The 12,310-nt window shown below is 38.1% G+C and overlaps 3 protein-coding genes across 4 annotated transcripts; 2 read left to right on the forward strand and 1 right to left on the reverse strand.

Annotated features, from left to right (window-relative positions):
- Positions 1 to 133: 133 nt before the first annotated feature.
- On the forward strand, positions 134 to 1,869 carry LOC137940891 (protein YABBY 7-like). The gene is made up of 6 exons (XM_068786008.1): positions 134 to 298; positions 614 to 731; positions 830 to 878; positions 1,086 to 1,161; positions 1,297 to 1,386; positions 1,689 to 1,869. The coding sequence occupies exons 1-6, from the start codon at positions 134 to 136 to the stop codon at positions 1,758 to 1,760; spliced, it is 570 nt and encodes a 189-aa protein (XP_068642109.1). The 3' UTR covers positions 1,761 to 1,869.
- Positions 1,870 to 1,974: 105 nt separating this feature from the next.
- On the reverse strand, positions 1,975 to 2,993 carry LOC137941379 (uncharacterized). Its single transcript, XM_068786761.1, has 4 exons — positions 2,874 to 2,993; positions 2,629 to 2,734; positions 2,482 to 2,559; positions 1,975 to 2,216 (listed from the first exon to the last, which is right to left on the reverse strand). The coding sequence occupies exons 1-4, from the start codon at positions 2,931 to 2,933 to the stop codon at positions 2,131 to 2,133; spliced, it is 330 nt and encodes a 109-aa protein (XP_068642862.1). The 5' UTR covers positions 2,934 to 2,993; the 3' UTR covers positions 1,975 to 2,130.
- Positions 2,994 to 7,690: 4,697 nt separating this feature from the next.
- On the forward strand, positions 7,691 to 11,381 carry LOC137941689 (probable BOI-related E3 ubiquitin-protein ligase 2). Of its 2 annotated transcripts, XM_068787210.1 has the most exons (5): positions 7,691 to 7,930; positions 9,041 to 9,102; positions 9,374 to 9,483; positions 9,868 to 10,220; positions 10,751 to 11,381. In XM_068787210.1, the coding sequence occupies exons 3-5, from the start codon at positions 9,378 to 9,380 to the stop codon at positions 11,285 to 11,287; spliced, it is 996 nt and encodes a 331-aa protein (XP_068643311.1). In that variant the 5' UTR covers positions 7,691 to 7,930; positions 9,041 to 9,102; positions 9,374 to 9,377; the 3' UTR covers positions 11,288 to 11,381. The 2 variants fall into 2 exon arrangements, with proteins under 2 accessions (XP_068643311.1, XP_068643312.1); XM_068787211.1 differs by lacking the exons at positions 9,041 to 9,102; positions 9,374 to 9,483.
- The last annotated feature ends 929 nt before the right edge of the window (positions 11,382 to 12,310 follow it).

A 12,310-nucleotide genomic window follows, 5' to 3' on the forward strand; every position in this document is an offset into this window, starting at 1 on the left:
GAAGGAAATCATAAACAACCAGCTGTATCCTATAAATCTCTCCCTGAAGATCAAAATCTGGGTCTCTCTTCCCTTGAAGTCATCTCTTCGTTTTCATTTCACACCCTTTCTTTTGAGGAATATGTCCTCATGCATGGACTTGCTTGAAACCTCTGAGCAGCTGTGTTATGTTCAGTGCAGCTTCTGCACAACCATTCTTCTGGTAATCATTTCACATTTTGAACGAATTTTCTATTATCACCAGTTGACACTTATAGAATACTTGGATTCTGATATCCAAATTTTGAACAAAATGCAGGTTAGTGTCCCTTGTTGCAGTCTGTTGAAGATGGTTACCGTTAGATGTGGTCATTGCTCTGGGCTTTTGTCTCTAAATATGATGAGAGAGTTCCTCTTCACCTGCTTGCTCCCTTCAAAAATGATGCGGTAATATGGACTGCTTCCTTTCTTTCTTCTCCCTTTTTCATGTAACTAGCAGTTCTGAAACTATGGTCGATTGCTACTACAACTTCATAGCTATCAGAATGAACCAGATGTGCTACTGATCAAATCCTTCTTTATCCGACTCATCTAAGAATGCTTCTTTTTTTTTCTTTTTCCATTTGTAATGCAGGAGACGCAAGAACTATGCGGTGATGGATCTCCAAGTGCCTGTAATGAGAACTACTCTTCGGCAACTTGTTTCGAAGATAATGAAGATCAGACAGCTGCAGCACCTACTGTCAATAAACGTAAGTTCATCTGCAGCTGAATGTGAAAATAGATATTATCTCTGTCATCAAGATCATCATAACTGGACGTTCATTAACTTTGGGAATATCTTCTACAGCTCCAGAGAAGCGGCAAAGAGCTCCTTCAGCGTATAATCGCTTCATGAAGTAACCTCCTCACTTTGATCTCCCATTAACCATTGAATTAATTAACCAAACACTACCATCACAGACTATACCCATTTCAGATTAACCACTAAAATTATATCTCATTTTCATGCAGCTTACAAGTATTAGGCAAAACTATGACTGAAATTCCATTGTCTGAACTATGCAAATTCGACGTTGATTAAGAAGGGTATTTTCTTCTTGCAGAGAAGAGATCCAAAGACTCAAAACAATACAACCCGGAATGACCCACAAGGAAGCCTTCACTACTGCAGCTAAAAACGTGAGTTCTCTTTTCTGTTGCTGGATGCTCTGTTCACTATAAAAAGAAACCGTGCGAAAAAGGAAATGGTCGATTCAAGTCGAATATAAAGAGACTGTTCCTTTTAAAGTCTGATTCATCTTTTACTGTCTATAGTGGGCTCATTTCCCTCGAATTCAGTACAAAGGAGGAGAAAGCTGCAGTCAGGGAGAGGGAAAGTTGGCAAGAAGTGTAGATGCCTACGAGGTAATGGAATAGAAGCAATCTGAGTTTTATAGTTGGTTCTGATAGCATCAATGTGTTACTTCATAAAATCATTTAAAGATACAGCCCACAAAAAAAAAATCTTCCCAATTCTAATGCACGCAAATTTTTGTTGAAAATCGACCCATTTGAAGAGTAAAAAACTTATATTCTTTGCGGAAAGCAGTACTCATCTTCTGCCATTGTCGTAGCTGCTTGAGCTTCTTCCATTTTCCCCGCTTTCATTGCTTGTTTCATTGATGTCATTAAGATGGTGAAATCCTAAAAGTCAGGTTGATGTACAGAACAAAAGCTTTTACTACTCGAGATGGACAAGGACTCCCGTTGAATCGACTGAGCATGCAGTCTCCAAATGAGGAAACTTGGGTTTCTGTTTTAGGGTCAGGGTTTAATTTTGTCACAGCATTGCCTGCAGAATTCAATGCAGTCAGGTATGAGGAAGTGTCGTCTTGTCTGTTTGCTACATGTAACATTGAGTTCTCTGAGGGCGCATTTTCTGTTCAACTTATTTGCAGTTTGAGCTTGTTTCCCTGTGATGTGAAAGCCATGGACGTGGTATTGATCGTTTATCGACAGAGAGCAGAGCGAAGAATAAATAATAAATCCTCCGTACATTTTAAACGAAGTAGTATCGTCATTTCCAATTCCATCACGCATAATATATCTACGGATTTTATTTAGTCCTGTACTTTGATAAGATCTGATTACTGCAACATCAGCTCTTGTTTATTGATGACACTTCGGGGTAATTCGTCTCCTCCATTGCTTCCGTCTTCTGCAGCTTGACATCCTCTGTGTCGCTATTGCTCTATCTAAAAAAAATTAAACAACCATCAATTAATCCAGAGTCACCTCCCGGTGTTGCTTCCGCATCGAAGAGTTAAATGCATCGACAACTTAAAAGGAAATTAACGAGGAAAGAAAATGGGCGCTTTATCTGAGATCGATCTAACAAGAACTACCCGCGGAATACAGATTAGTTTCTCGTTCCAGGACTGGCCTCTTGAAACACCAGAATAGCATTCGAGCTGTTGAAAGAAAAAGAAAAAAAGTACTAGGTACTGTGAAAACACTTACGGGGGAAAGATATGAGGGAGAGCGCTTTGAAGTAAGCTTTAAAGAAGCTCCTATTCTCTCTCAGAAGCTCCCTCCAAACTGCAGCAGCCGCAACATCTTTCATTAAACAGTACTTGAGAGAGAGAAATAGAGAGGAGAGAGAAAGACCTGTGAGGGTGATTAATGGCTGAATGTGAGCGTGCTGTTCCAGGGCCAGAACGCAGTCGTCTCGATTCATACCGAGGAGCAAGCACCTCTCAATCAGATTCTGAACCTGCATGCGTGAACCCATTAAAGCTCTCATAAATGGAAACATTGCTAGAAATCACAGGCAGACAGTGAGAGATCTCCTCAAATGGGAGACCACAAGAGGAGGAGATGGGAATCTGGAAAGAAGGTGACAATAGACTCACCATTCTAATGTAAGCATGAGGGTGGCAATGCAAACAAGGTAGGTGAGGGTCGCGCCACATTCTTTTCTTCCAGCTGAATTGGACAAAACAACAAAAGAAAGAATTGGAAACGAAACCAAGAAAAAGTGCGAGACAGAGAGAGAGGGAGAGAGAGAGATATTTTTATGCAATATAGTATATAGTACAGGAAGGAGAAGAGAGATTGGAACTGTTTTGTTTTTGCTGTTATCCAAAGAGATGTCAAGCGAAGGGCCAAAAGTGCATAGGAATCTCAAGGGAGGATTCGCCTCATCCGTTGAAGCAGATAAGAGGAAAGCAGCGCGACTTCGTGGCGCATTCTTGGCCTGCACTGGAGGCAAAAGTGGAACCATTTGAGTGCACGCCGAAGCTATCACTCGGACTACGACCCACGATCAATGTTTCGGTTGCAGATGAATGAAGACGATAAGCTGGGCGGGGCCCCTTGAAAGCGTACCAACTCGTGCTATAATCAAACCAATTTTTTAAACCTAATTCAACAGGCAAACTTGGCAGATATGAACTTGTTTTATATTGTCTAAAAATGAAAATTCATATTCAAATCCAACCCTATTCTAAACTAAATGTCGATGATAAATCGTTAGTGATAGTTTGAGGTGTCATGACATCATTGCATACATTTTATTTTTTACTTTTTTAATTAAATTCAAACTTGTTAATTTGTTTAATAATTTAACATACTTTCTATTCACATGTAAAACAAATCTAACCCTATTTTTATTTATTTATTATTTTATTTTCCTTGTTGTTTATTTTGATGTTAACAAAATTATGTTCTAAAATATTATTTAAATAAAAAAATATAGAATCCAAATCTGAGGGGGGGATAGTCCCCCAAATAGATTTTTCTAGTTCAAGTTCATGTCCAACATGAAGATCGTGTCAGTCATGTACATGAAGATCATCTTCGCACTTGGTGTTAGTGTTGACGACTTCATGTGCATTGGAAAACAGTTTCCAGTGTTAGTGCCCCAACACGAGAAAAACATAAAAAATAAGAGAATCTCTAAACCTTTACAGTGCACTTAATTACAACATAATCCTTAAACCCTAAATTAGGTAAAATAACCATTATTACTACACGAATAAGTTATTTAATGTATAATTAAATATATTAATATATTTATTAATTGAATTAGATATTTTTTTGTGCATTAATATGGTAATTACACGAGCCAATGAAATACGTATATGATTAATTACAAATAATAAATAAATAACATTATAAATAAAAAAACGAAAGTAATACGTTGAGTTATTAATTTAATAATAACATATAATATATTTTAACCTAAAAATGAATAATTTAAGAGAAAAAATTGATTTAATCATAACTTTAACACACTATATATTTGTACATAATATATTTTATGTATTATTAATTAATAATATATTATCATTAAATTTAAAACCATTGGTTTAATTAACTATAGCAATCGGATAATTATGTCAAAATAATTTATCAAATATTTATTTTAACAATATTTTAATTATGACTATTAAATCACTATTTTAATATAGTAATTGTAAAATAAAAATAATTATTTTATAAATAAAAATTATAAATTAATGATTTTTATGAAGATAATTTAATTTTTCCTAACTTAGGAAAAATTAAACCATCTTTGTCTTCCTCAACAGCGAGCCAATGGGCACGGCAATGGCAACGGGGACGGGCTAGTAGGCAAAGGCGACGGCGGCCGGCAATGCCAACAAAGGCGACGCTCCGACGGTACGCCGGGAGGGAGAAGAGAGGGAGGCTGAGAAGCTCTGCAACAGATGCTCGACCTCCCATGCTCTGCGACGGAGGTCAAGAGGGAGAAGAGAGGGAGGATGGCTGTTAAACCGAAGCTGATGGCTGAAATCAAAGCCGAATAGGGAAATCGATGATGAATCGAAGTAAAAATTAAAAAAATTGAAGCCCAAATGTCGAAATCGAGCAGGAGGTTCAGAGGGAGAGCGAGTCCGAGATATCAACGGAGGGAGACCGGATAGGGACGATGGAGAAGACAGTGGAGACAAGAGAGGGAGCAGAGAACGAGAGAGGGCTGCGGGAATGAAATGGCAGGGTGTGCAGTAGAGAAAGCCCCGAGAGAGAGATAGCTCCGCGCAAGAGTCATGTAGATGATTCTCAAAATCGGGCGAAAAACACTTTCCGCCGTTTACTCTTGAGACATGAACTCCTGAGTCATATTTGTTCATGTACATGACATGAATTTCGGCGCTCCACACCAAGACATGAACTGCATAATGCATGAAGATCATGTCTTGAGTCATGTACACTAACCCCCCCTTATTACAATTTACTCCAACCCAAATCCAACCCAATTTCAAGGCCTACCTAATCTATAGTTTGTTTTAGGGTCCGTTTACAACCCTAAACCAAACTTCAGATAATTTGATCTTAATTTTAATTTATACAAATTTAAAAAATAAATTAATTTATTATTTATAAAATAAAAATTCAAACAAATAGTTACTTCTATAATATTTAAATTCTCAACTCTTAAATTAAAAATCAAATATAATATATATATATCATGAAATTGATATTTTATTAATTGAAATTAATTTGACAGATTTAAATTTATATAAATAAACAATGATATTTTATTAACTTTGTAAAATACTTACAAAGGGTTTTGGGTTATTTTCACTGGTGAAAATACTTTCAAATCTATTTCATGGACCAGTTAATGCGTTATACAATGAATAATTCATTATATATTGTCTAATACGTTAAAAAAGCTTTCTTTATTTAATGCGATTGACGAATCTCTTCTATAGTTAGAATCATCAAATCGTTTGTTAGTAGAATTACATGACAATGGATTAATTTATTTTTGTTCATACGGTTAAAGATTAGCTCATTTAATATTTTTAATAATATTTAACAAAATTATTTCCATTTAATGCTACAGGAGTCTGATGGAGAAGTGGGTGTCGAATGATGAAATCCAGGTTAAAAACCGCCAGATTCGGGTATAAATTACTGAGACGAGACCTTCAATGGCCAGTGCAGGAAAGAAACAAGTATTAGACGAGCTCTCCTGCAAAAATAAAAGAATAGTATTAGGTTACAAATGCTTTCTTCCATTCTCAATAATGTCGCATCCACGAAAATCAGCTACACACTAATTAACATAGCTGACAAAGTAGAAGGATGTCAATCATATATAGGGAGCTATAACCAACCACTTCGCCATTTTTATGGCAGAGAGGTTACGATGAGTACTCCCAACCAAACAGGCGAACAAAAACGACTTCTTCAATGACAACCGATGTGTTTTTAAGGTTTTGCAGTACCATAGATATGCTGCTTATTGAGCTTCAAATGGAAATTCACATGCATATAAATATAGGATCAGCATCCGAGCGTTAGAGAAGATGGTATCAAACATTAGAAAGATGAAATAAAAAGCTCTTATTTTGGGAGGAGACATGAACCAATTTGCATTCTCAGGCACTGATAGAGTACACAAAAACCATTTACAATGCCGGTAAAACTTCGACCAATAGCTCACATTGTGGAAAGAATAGAGGTAGCAATTATGCTATGAAGAGACGAATTGCGCCTAAGATCAAAAACAAAAAAAATGATAAATTTCTGTAAAAAAAAAAAGGCAAAATAACTTGTCATATAAATCATGCAAAGGTAAACGTTAAATTCTAAATAAAGAGTTCCGCATTACTTATTCCTCAAATAATAGAAACGTGTTTTAATTAGACAACTTATTCGTGCTAAGAATTAAAAAAACCGCAACAGACAAATTGACCCAGATTTAGAAATAAAAACACACAAATCATGGAGAACTAACTCCACGGCCATCTCACTCTTTGTACCATTTGTACCAATAGATCAACTCAACCAACTAAACAGTATGAGTAGCATCCTCACCTACACAGTAATCGGCCTCTGAAAGATCCAAATCTCAGAACCACGCAGCGATAAGGAGGTGAGCGGAGGAAGGAGAAACACCAGCAAATCAGTGGAATAGGTTCTCATTAAGAAAAGGTAAAGGAGACCTATTCCCTAACTTGCGGGAGCTCTAGCTCCCTTCCCATCTACCCCGAACGGGAGCATCACGGCCTACACCACTCTCGCCACCTCCAACTTCCTAACCCTAGCTCGACCAGAGAGAAAAAATTACTTGCGTTAGGGCATCCCGATCGGTTTGCTTATATAGACAATGGAGGCCAATAGGATGACGCTAGCAACCTGATCCGTCTGATGAAATTAATCGGACGGATAATATTAGTCCGAAATTACTCTCTTCGTACATTTTCATCTCTACATCACACGCTTCCTGCACAACGTGGATGGAATCAAAGGATAAATATCAACCGTCCGATGTTTCTCCCAGTTAATTTCTGTCCTGTGATTCCCGGGACGGTCTTCGTCCTTTCTCTGGGCTTCTTTTTCTTCTTCACCCGCCAAAACTTCCCGCCAGCACGGTCATTGCTAGCAGGTCTTCAACGGCCCGGCTCGGCCCATTCTGAGAGCCAGAATTCGAGCGCCGCAACTTCATTTCTTCCCGCTTTTTCTTTGTTTCTTCTTATTTCTCTGGATTCGTCTCGGACCGACGCTCAGTACCTTTCAATTAAACGTAATCGGTCAAGGACGGGTAGCGACGTCTGAATTACTGTTATACCCTTTAATTGAAAATGATATCATTGTGTTCTGTCTGTCTTCTCGAAGGTATTAATGTCTTTTTGTTCCATCAATTAAAATCAAATAAAAAATGAGTTGCAGGTTTTTGGAAAGGCAAAAGCAGACACGCTGCCTTCTCCAATTTTCCAACCAACTGGATCGAAATTTCATTGCCTGTCGATAATCCATCAAGTCCTCGATCGCACGCAGGTTTCGATCGCGTTTTTGGTAGGAAGCATAAGAGGTGGGAAGGAACCCATTTTTTTAAAAAAAATTAAAGAATTTACTGGGATTCTATCCCATTTGATCGTCTGTAGGAGACAGGGTGCGATCGGTTTCGTTGATTATGTGGCTAAACCGTTTTGAGGTATATTTCGTGCTGTTTCGTTGGCGGTCATGGCTTAGTGAATTTTATGAATTTTAGTTGTTTTATGGCATCGGTGGGACATGAACAGGTAGGGTCGTCTGTTTGTATCTCTTGCCGCCTTTTGGTTGTGTTTTCGTGATGTTTAATTGCATTGAGACTTCTGCATTTTCAGACGTCGATCTCATATTTTCTTTGGCGTACTTGTTTGCATCTGTTCGTTTCCAGGGTGTATTATCCTTAATTTTCTGGTCGGAGGCGTGTTAAATATTGTTGACTATTCGTTAAAAAAATAAATACCATAAGGTGATTGCGTATGGAATTTTTCATTTATTTTTCGTTCTCTTGTCTATATTTTACGAGGCGATAGCTCGGCTTCTTTCCGATTCTTCATTTTACACATTCTTTTGGTTTCATTACTTTTGAGGTGATGAAGGTCTTCCTTAGTTTGTTTTGAACAAACTGCATTTTGGATTTTAACTGAATTTTGGATTTCCTTTGGGAGGACAATAGGCAATAGTTATAAAGAGCGTATTTCCAATAAAAAATAAGTTGGAGTTTCTTTCCCTTTCGTTTTCGTTATCGATTGGTAAGCATTCGCCATGCTTATCTGGTTCTGGAGAGTGGCCATTTGTTTGATACTTCATTTACAGTTTCCCATATTGAGTTTAAGTTTCAGGATTTTGACTGACTATATGTTCTGTTCCAGGAATTTATTGATTTAGTCTGCTTCCAGAAGGGAATATTCGATTTTTTTTTTTTTCTTCTGGGCCATTGATTCCCCAAGTAATATTGGTTTTCTCTCAATGGCAAAAAAACTAGTATGTATGTCATGCTTTGGGGTTGGGACATATGCAAAGGAGTGGACCATCAAGTTAGGCTAATTTAGACCAATTATTAAAGAGCAGCAAGATTATGAAGTTCGCATGTTCAGGATTTTCCTTCTGCTAGTATTTCTCTCGGTAATAGTAATGAATCAACTAGAGCAAGCTAACATGATTCCCCTCACTTCCTCTCTCAACTGAGGACACGCAACCAAGAAGTTCCTATTTCACATGCAAAAAGTTCCACCTCTATTTCTTATTTCTTATCTTGATATTCATTGCTTGACAGGCTCATTTTGGTTGAGATTCATTTGGGGAATTGAGTTATCATTCTTGAGGCACAAAATTAAGGTATAAAGCCAGTTTTTCACATTTAAAATAATAACTATAATAACAGAGCCAGTTCTCACATCTGTAATAAGAAAGCCAAGTTCTCCAGATGACCTCTCATCAATTTATAACTATTGGACCTCAAGGATGGGCTTTAATTGATTTATCTTTTTTTCTTTGTGGAATTAACTTTGAGCTTATCGGCTTCTTTCATATAATGCGATGTTTCTTTTGAGTCTTCAAATGATTCTTTTAGTTTAATTTTGTTTTTTGCATTTTACTGTATGTTTAGGAAGATGTTTGGAGGTGATGATAATAATACCACCTTTCCCATTTTCCTGGAGGGAAATCAGTTTCAATATGATTCAACTGGTTCAACACAGCTGCAGTTATTTGGAAACTGTGAGACTTCTTCAAGACCCAACCTCTTGTTTTCTGAATTATTTTTCTGCCCTTCAGAATCTATTATATTTTTCATTTTTCTACTTTTCTATAGTAAAACCACTTTTTGACTTAAATGGAATTGATGCGTGATTTATGTTTATATAGCTGTTTATGAGTAGGTTTTTTGAGCATGCATTGAACTGTATAGTGGAAAAGGGGATTTTTGTAGTCTACAAGGCTGAGTAGTTTGAAAGGGAGTTGTGGTTATGTTTACAGACCTTTTGGTTACTCCTGTTTTGGAATTTTCATCTGCCGCAATGCATCTAGTAGAGTTACTCGATTTTGTTTTCTTTTCAAGTGCCACAGGCATTAACCTAATTTTTCTTGTTCTGTTTTATGCAGTCACAGCGGGCGGTAATGTTGAACTGATGAACTTTAATAATAATGACCATGTCTCTGCTACAAATAGGCCAAACAAAAGAAGCAGAGAAGCTGAAGAAAATTCCAGACATCAAAAGCTTCAGATTTCCTTGCCTAATTTTTGTCAAGATGAGACTGACCAGCCAGCTGGTATTCCTCCAACTGCTGTGTCAACTGGTCTACGACTGTCTTATGATGATGATGAACGAAACTCTTCAGTCACATCTGCAAGTGGCAGTATGAATACTCTTCCAGTCATTCTGTCCTTGGGTGACAATGTAAGGACTGAGATTGATGGCCAGAAGGCAGAATTTGATCATTATATAAGGGTTCAGGTACTAAACCTCTCCTATTTGAATCTGCTTGTCCTGCGTCCTCAATGAACTGGTCATCGTTTTGTTACTTCTTCTCATATACCTTAGTGGGGATAAAACCTGTTCCAATTCTTGTGCTTGTGAAAGGTTTCAGATAGAAGGTCATACTAATTGGTCAGGTTTAAAATGTGAAGGGAGTTGAAGTCATGCAAATTTCAAATGATGAGCTTTAATGGACTTAAAAGGTTAGTAAAATGCACATATAGTGGGGGGACTTCCTACTTATATCACCTCCCTAATCCACCTTTCACCTGAGAGATGTTGAACTATCTCTCAAGAGGACAAGAGGCATGCAATCGAAGTGAAATAACATTTCTTTGTTGTTTTTTGTTACTTTTATGCCCCAGTCAAGAAGACTGCACTTGATCAGGTTGTAGATTTATGCTTATGGAGTCTTGTGATATGTATTTCACAACTTGCTGTCTGAAGAGATTATGATAAGTTCAAGTTGTTGCTTATTAATCGATTTTGTTGCATCATGCTAAAACCAGGAAGAACACATTATGAAGGGCGTTAGAGAGATGAGACATAGGCACATGGCTGCATTCTTAAGTGCCATTGAGAAAGGAGTAGGAAGAAAAGTGCGCAATAGAGAACTTGAAATTGAGAACATGAACAGGAAGAACCGTGAACTAATCGAGAAGATAAAGCTAGTGGCTACTGAAGCCCAGTCGTGGCATTACAGAGCCAGATACAATGAATCGGTGGTCAACGTCCTCAGGAACAATCTGAAGCAGGCTATTGCTCAGGGTACCAATCAAGGCAGAGAGGGTTGTGGGGACAGTGAAGTCGATGATGCAGCATCATCCTTTGATTACAATGCCGTCCCTGGAAATCTCAGCAGAAGTAAAACTTCAGGGCCTCTGAAAGAGCAAATGACGTGCCGGGCTTGCAAGAGTAAAGAGGTCTGCGTCCTGTTGTTGCCTTGCAGGCATCTCTGCTTATGTAAAGATTGCGAGGGGTTTATAGAAGTCTGCCCCTTGTGTCAATGTGTGAAAACTGCAAGTGTGCAGGTTTACTTGTGTTAGTTGACTAGGAAACCAAATTTCTGGACCTGACTGCATGGTATAAACGGCTATGTCGCCTTCCTGGTATGGTATCTCTATTTGAGAATCCGCAAAGATCGGGTTTCGGGTTCGGTTCACAATCCAATTTTATATGACTATAGTATTTCTATAGTCAATTTTAAATTAAAATAATACGAAACGTTTTCGTTAAAATTGCAAATGAATTTGACAATGGACATCATTGAATACGTAATTAAATATTCATCATTTTACAAAATAAAATAAATGCAATTTCTTTGTTTTTTTGTTTTTTTTAATTTCTCGTGCATCTCGCGGGCTTCGCCTAGTTTTTTCTAATGGAGGCAGGTGATCCTGGAGAAAACTGCAGAACAGCAGACGAGGATGATCATTGGCTTCACCAGAACACGTTTCCCCACTTTGAGCAGCAATGCAGAGCCATGCCTTCGCTCTCGCTTCCTCCATTCCTTTCCCCCACTCACGATCCACTCTACAGCAGGGACTACACGTCCCTAGGCGATCCAGTTCACTCTCCGTCGCTCCGCTGCAGCATTTCGCGCCCTCTCATGGACGTTCTGTGTTTTCAAACACTACAAACTCTGCTTCTTCGTCCTTCATCTGTTTCCGGCAACTGATTCGGTCACCGCACGGTGATCCTGCTGGCCGGAGGGAAGGTTTCACCGTCCAGGCGATTTCAGACCCGGATGGCAGCAGCGGGAGCTCGAAATTGAGAAACTTACAGCGGACGTTGGAGCTCGGATCCATGTTTGGGATCTGGTATCTCTTTAATGTCATCTGGAACATCATCATAAAGAAGGTTAGCACTCGTAAAAACCACGATCTTCTTCTGCGTTTGTTTACTTCTGTTCACAAGGTGCAATCCTAGGATTTTAATTAATTAACTCGTTTCTTGTTTAATTTCACAATTAGTTGCTCCTGAAGCAAAATCGTCGTTCAGGTATAGTTTGAATCAGCTTGCAGATGAGAAAAGACACCTTCTCACTGCTTGTGATCAATCAATTCGAT

The sequence above is a fragment of the Aristolochia californica genome, unplaced genomic scaffold (genome assembly GCF_029961685.1).
Source record: "Aristolochia californica isolate CCGP_79_NKW_82.1479 unplaced genomic scaffold, dmAriCali1.0.hap1 SCAF_9, whole genome shotgun sequence".
Lineage (NCBI taxonomy): Eukaryota > Viridiplantae > Streptophyta > Magnoliopsida > Piperales > Aristolochiaceae > Aristolochia > Aristolochia californica.

Coding starts and splice junctions, on each gene's coding strand:
- LOC137940891 (XM_068786008.1), top strand. CDS start 134: ATGGACTTGCTTGAAACCTCTGAGCAGCTGTGTTATGTTCAGTGCAGC. Junction 299..613: donor AAATTTTGAACAAAATGCAG/GTTAGTGTCCCT, acceptor TTTGTAATGCAG/GAGACGCAAGAACTATGCGG. Junction 1,162..1,296: donor TCACTACTGCAGCTAAAAAC/GTGAGTTCTCTT, acceptor TACTGTCTATAG/TGGGCTCATTTCCCTCGAAT.
- LOC137941379 (XM_068786761.1), bottom strand. CDS start 2,933: ATGTGGCGCGACCCTCACCTACCTTGTTTGCATTGCCACCCTCATGCT. Junction 2,560..2,628: donor GCCATTAATCACCCTCACAG/GTCTTTCTCTCT, acceptor CGGCTGCTGCAG/TTTGGAGGGAGCTTCTGAGA. Junction 2,217..2,481: donor CTCCCTCATATCTTTCCCCC/GTAAGTGTTTTC, acceptor AATTTTTTTTAG/ATAGAGCAATAGCGACACAG.
- LOC137941689 (XM_068787210.1), top strand. CDS start 9,378: ATGTTTGGAGGTGATGATAATAATACCACCTTTCCCATTTTCCTGGAG. Junction 9,484..9,867: donor GCTGCAGTTATTTGGAAACT/GTGAGACTTCTT, acceptor TGTTTTATGCAG/TCACAGCGGGCGGTAATGTT. Junction 10,221..10,750: donor ATCATTATATAAGGGTTCAG/GTACTAAACCTC, acceptor TGCTAAAACCAG/GAAGAACACATTATGAAGGG.